At 43.7% G+C, this 6,170-nt stretch overlaps 1 protein-coding gene across 1 annotated transcript; it reads left to right on the top strand.

Moving 5' to 3' along the window:
• The first annotated feature begins 3,171 nt into the window (after positions 1 to 3,171).
• Positions 3,172 to 5,001, top strand: LOC149961322 (chitin deacetylase 7-like). The gene is made up of 4 exons (XM_090176697.1): positions 3,172 to 3,272; positions 3,403 to 3,606; positions 3,680 to 4,013; positions 4,075 to 5,001. The coding sequence occupies exons 1-4, from the start codon at positions 3,194 to 3,196 to the stop codon at positions 4,979 to 4,981; spliced, it is 1,524 nt and encodes a 507-aa protein (XP_090032823.1). The 5' UTR covers positions 3,172 to 3,193; the 3' UTR covers positions 4,982 to 5,001.
• Positions 5,002 to 6,170: the final 1,169 nt, after the last annotated feature.

Raw genomic sequence — 6,170 nt, 5'->3', positions numbered from 1 at the left:
TTGTTATAATTTGGGGCTTTTAATATTTAATAAAGCTCTTTTAACACTGAACGGAATATTTGCAGTCTAGTTTATCGTTGGATAAATTCGGAAGAACCTTTGAATTTTATTCAATCGGAGATATCATTAACTCCCGACGTTTAGAGTACACTTCATTTTATTAATAAAAAAAGTAAATAATAAACCCATAGCCGAGTAAAAGTGTAATGTTTGATTTTTGAAATTTTTGCTCGCCGCGCTGTGAGCGATTTGCGTAAACGAACTTTACCGTCGCTCACCGTGATCAAAATCCGCGCGTAGCTAGCGCTCAAATCTGAGCGAACTATTCCTTCTCTCGGTAATTTTCCCTCAACGCTGCGTCAGCGCTTTCTACTGAGGGTACTAACGCGTCGCTTAAAAGTGAGGGGGCTATCCCGACGATCGGGAGATCTCGCTCAGCGCGCGGTGAGCGCTTAAAAGTGAGGGAACTAACCCGTCGAGGGGGGAATCTCCCTCAGCGCGCCGTCAGCCATCAACGCCTGGAGCGAACTATTCGGCGCTCGCCCAGAGGCTGCTCAATTAGAGATAGAGAAAATAAACTCGTTTGCCTTGAGTACTCGCTCACTTGAGCAAGCCTTGTTTAAAACTCTGTATGCTCATTTTTCCGAACGCTCGCAATTTTTTGCCCACCTCTGCCTTGCAAGACTCCCTCGGAGTCTCTCGAGCTGATTGATACGCGGGGAGAAATAAAATGCACTGTGGAAGGGTATCGAAAACCTTACCTCTTAATTTACTGTCCATGGTAACGCCAATTTTTAGCCATTTAATTAATTTCTGGCTATTTCATTTTAAATCGTTACTTGCTTAGTTTAATTCACCCTTGATGCCCAATTTTTTGTAAAATGATTCTGAGAGTGTGGCGCATATTCTAAGTAAGCGCTGCTCGCTGGTTTCAGTAATTGGCTCCATATGCATTGTCCACTCCCCCCACCCCAAGATGTTCTAAAAGGGACATTTCTTGGAAGCGATGACTCCGTAGGGCTACAGGCTGTTCTCCATATTGTGTCCTTATTTTAGTTTTCCCTAGGAATGTTCTATTTTTTCCATTGCCAGAAAGAAAATAAGAATTGCCACGATATTTTTAGGATGTTTTCCGACTGCCGAAATGTTCATTGTCACTTCTATCTTGACGCTTCGGTTTTCCCAGAACTCCACTCCTGGTACCACTGTCACCCACTTAATTGATTTGTTAGAACCATTAATGGCCTTGCGACCCATATTTCTGTGTTCCAAGAAAACTATTCGAAGTACCTGGGTACTCGGGGTGAGGGGTGTGATTCTCCGCCACCCCCGTCACCAATTGGGCAGAACTAAGGTCAGCCCCTTGGGGCTAATTCGGTCGACTTGGTGATTGACAAGGATGGAGGACAAAATGTGTTGGGATCTGTAGGGATGGGTCGATCTCTACCTGTGCCTGGATGATGAGAATCTGTGAGGTCAACAGAGAGAACCTACTTTTCAATAACTACGCTGGGTTACAAAGTAAACCCCTCGAGAAAGTGGTAGTGCCGCCCGTGTGAACCGCGACAATTGTGCTGGGTGCAACGAAAGGATCGAGATATTGAGCCCGGGTGCGTGATGTAATTGTTTGAAGATTCTCCGCGCAGTGACTCCTGAACATCCACAGTGTGGCATTAACATAATTCATGAGACTAACAATCACCGTTTTAAGTATGAAAGGGTATGTCAAGTGTTAATAGTTTGCGTTGAGTGTTTTATAAGTGTGTTTTTATTAGGTGTGTTGTATTGTTTAAATATCTGTTGGTCGATTAAAACTTTGCAATCCTTATTATATTTAGTAGTCTACGGTTTCTAATACGCTAATTAAAAAGCTACAATTAAGGTTATTATAGCTTCCCTAGTACTGAATCTTGGACGTTTAAAATGATTATTAAAAAGGTAAAATATTTTTTTAGTGGTCCGACTATCAACTTTCCGGCCTTTGGCTGTACTAGTGTACTTTTTCCCCCATAGAGCTACTATTTTAAATCTAGTTCACTATTGAACTTCAAAGAAGGTAACAATGAACTTTCATTAAAGCTAAACCATCATCTTGACATTTCAATTTTTGTATGGTTGAGGGTTCGAACGTGCCACCTGGGACTACCTAGCCCAAAGCTGATCGCTCATGGCTACAGAACTCTTTAAAATTGCGGGGTTGGAACTTCTAACATAGATCATTAGAATTGTTTGACAGAATAAGAGATAGCGGAAGTGTATCGCCGATGTGGCAAATATAAGCGATATGTCTTACTTGATATCAAGTAGGAAAATAATTCTCGATCGCGATACCCGTTTGGAACTTCTAGTGGCAGAAATATTTTGCCTAGGATTTCCAGTCTCAGTGACCTTGGATCTGGTTGCTAAGATACCATAGATTGTTAGTGTCTCTCGAATGGCTATTGTCGGGTAATGAGGAATCAATGACTTTGCTGACGTTGTTAGGGGAGTCCGGATTCTGCGGCCCATCAATATTTCGGCTTATGACAGGAATATACCTTGATGTGCCTCGTGTATGATTTGTAAGAACCCATTATCTCATACTACTCAGAATAAACAAACAACCCCATCCCCCTCTCCTGTAAATTAGGCTTGACTCCTGGTGTTCTCCTCTTGGAATACCCATAAATGTTTAACCCTTGCATGGCATAAATTTTCATTTCACTTGGTCCACCCACCGTTAATGTACATGAGAAGAGACTGTCTGGCCGGATCCCTGGCGATGGCCTCTTTCATTTAATCTATTTTAGGTTCTGATAACACCTTCATTGAATGGATGATGACGTAAGGGCCTTCCAATTCCGGGGTTTCAATCTGTTGGTGGGCACTCGGGGATCGGGATAAGGTATCAGCGATATACATCTTAGAACCGGCCACATAGGACACGTACAGTTGATATCGCAATAATCGTTAAGCCAGGATTTGAACTTTGAGCCTCCAAAAACGATACGACGGATTGCAACATGTTTTTTATTTACAAAAACTTATCTAATAATTTTTAATTGATCAACTAAAAATTACTTATTAGACCGTTTCTTAATTTTTATGGATATTGTGATGGGTTAAAAAAAGGTCTTAGCGGGTATAAATAGGGTATTAACACCAGGAATGGTATTCACAGCTTCATCGTGTCTTGATTCGTAAAAGTTTTGAAATGGAGTGCAGCCGATCTATTTCGAAAACCATGAAGATAGCTCTCGCTCTGTACCTCTTCGGCAATGTGCTCCAGCATGGTAAGTGTGACTTTCGGTTTAATCCATTGAAGCGAGCGTTTAGCATTATACTTGTTTCAATAAGATAATGCCGTTGTTAAAGAATATTCAGTCACGCGTGTAATGAGGTGACGTGTGATTTGAATTTCAGTGCTCTCGGCACCCAAGCCAGCCGCGTACAAGTGCCCTCGTGCCAAAGGAATGTACGCCGATCCCGAGTCTTGCCGGCGATTCTACACATGTGCCGAAAACTACCCCTACCCGCAAGCTTGCCCACCTGGCCTCTATTTCGACGATGTCAAGAAGCATTGCATGTATAAGACCAAAGACCTCATGTGTGGTCCCGTTCCTCTTCGTAAGTAGAAAACTCAGCCTTCTCAAAATATAAGATAAATGTTTATTGACCCGAGTTCCTTTCTTTGACCAAGCTCCAATTGTAACCACAACCGTCGATCCTCTGAGGGCTGCTAAATGTGACGAATCTCAATGCTCACTGCCCAACTGTCATTGCAGCCGAGACGGAACCAGAGTTCCGGGTCGTCTGTCTCCGAAGGAAGTCCCGATGATGGTCACAATCTCCTTCGACGGTGCTCTCAACTACCAAAACATGGCATATTACGAGAAGGTTCTCAACAGCACGAAGAAAAACCCCAACGGATGCCCGGCTAGTTTCACTTTCTTCGTTTCGCATCATTACTCCAGCTACTACAACATCCAGCAGATGGCCGCCGCTGGGCACGAAATCGGTCTCAATGGGATCTAGTGAGTTCACGCTGACGTAGTCTCCGGGAGTCAGTTATAAATGTTTGTTCTTCACCAACAGCACCAGAGAGCCCGAGACTTGGTGGGAAACTGCTACTAAGGACGAGCTCAAGGAACAGTTCGAAGGCTTAAGGTCCATGCTTGTCAAGTACGCCAACTTGACGAAGGAGAGCATAGTCGGAATGAGGTCGCCTTTCTTGAGAAACGGAGGAAACGAAATGGCAGCCATGATTAAGGAAACGGGCCTCAAATACGATTCATCTTTGCCCGCTGCTAAGAACGTTCCCGTGTGGCCATACACTTTCGATTACAGGATGCCTCATCGGTGCGTCGGCGGAAGCAAGTGCCCAACCCGCTCCTTCGAAGGTGTCTGGGAATACCCCCTCAACATGATGTTCACCGAAGACGGCATGGGCGGAAGCTGCGCCTTGGCCGACCAATGCGTCTTCCAGGAGGACGAGGATATCATCTACGACTTCTTGATGGAGAACTTCAACCGCCATTACAAGACCAACCGCGCCCCTTTGGGTCTCTACTTTCACTCGAATTGGTTCCAGAAGGAAGAAAAAGTAAGCGCCTTGAATAACTTCATCCAGAAGATCCAAGGTACACACAAAGATGTCTGGTTTGTCAGCGTCAAGCGAGCCCTCGAGTGGAGCCAGAACCCTAATGCCAACGCGGCCAGCCACCCGGCTTTGAGCTGCGCCGAGAAGCCTCTCACTTCCTGCCACATTCCGAGAACGTGCATCTTGACCTTCGTGCAAGATGGCGTCGAGGAAACGAGATACATGCAGACCTGTTCTCCATGCCCGCAGAGGTATCCTTGGCTTGGCAACCCGCAAGGTCTTGCCGTTCCGGGCGACACTGGCGGAGAGGACAGCGGTCCTCGTGAACTTGGCCAGAAAGAGAGTAACTTCAGCGAAGAGGAAGAAGAATATGAAGACGAAATCGAAGCTGAAAATTATTAAAACAAACTAAGCTGTTAAATCACGTCGTTTTACAAACGACTTTTAATGATATATGCATTTCTGTATAAACTGTACAAAACTCAAGAATAAACTTTGATTTTAATATCTGAATCGCTCTTTGTTATTTCATTCTGTTCGCCCATTTTATTTACGGGCTCACACTCAGTGGCGTAGCCCCCCCCCCCCCCGCAAAAATCTATATGAGGGCCCCCTTTTTAATTTTTATGGTTATCGGGGCCCCCGCCGAGCTCAAGCCCCCCCCCCAAACCGTGGGCCCTGCGGACCATCAGCTACGCCACTGCTCACACTATCGCAACGACAGTGTTAAGTTAGCCATCCATCCCCAACCTCGAGCTAGTGGCATACTTATGTTACATTTGCTAAAAGCAATGTCTTCGAATATGTTTAACGAGCGTAGGGTTGTGTTTGATGAAATTAAACACTAAGATTTTAGAGAACATTACGTGGAGATTTTCCACGTAATTTCGCTTACCTCCGCAAGGAGCCGCTCTGTTCGAAAAGTGTGTAGTTAAACTACGTTAATAAAAACCTGTAAACCTACGTTCTAAATATTTTTTATTGTACATGGAATGTTAACTTTAACACGTTCAATTTAATTCGAGAGTTTGGTTTTATAATTTGGGTTTGTGTGTTGTTTGTTCTCCACTAGCCAAACCTTTGCAGATACGACCTAGAAAGGAACGTGGACGTTCACAATAGAGTAATTTAGTTTTTTTCCTATCACAGCCTCTTCCTCCCGCATATTCTCGGCAAAACCTAAAATTACTCGTGTTTATATTTATCTCTATTAGGAGCCGAAGAACTGGCCGGCGGCGCCGAATTAGCTATTTTGTGGTGGTTTACACCGCCCACTTCTTTTTTGAGAACGGAAACACCGTTCAGTGGGTGGAAGAAGTGTTTAGTGCCGCACTTGTTGTGGGTTATGATTATGAGGATATAATCAGTTTAGCTTAATGTGGAATTCCCAGTGTATGCCACAACAAACACTAAATTAAATTGTATTAGATATTTCCTGAAAATAAAGTTAATAATTATAAAAAAACATGCTTTTACTTTTCTTTTAAAACTGTTATAGCCATTCCAACAGTGTTCAGAAGCCCAAGTGCGCTATATTTAGCTGATTTTGGAAATGGAATCCAGTGCCTATTTTCAATATTTTTCCTTTTCC

The sequence above is a fragment of the Leiobunum rupestre genome, chromosome 1 (assembly GCF_980474605.1).
Source record: "Leiobunum rupestre chromosome 1, qqLeiRupe1.1.hap1, whole genome shotgun sequence".
Classification (NCBI taxonomy): domain Eukaryota; kingdom Metazoa; phylum Arthropoda; class Arachnida; order Opiliones; family Sclerosomatidae; genus Leiobunum; species Leiobunum rupestre.
Note: the sequence above shows the minus strand (reverse complement) of the source record. Positions and strands in the feature narration are given on the sequence as shown.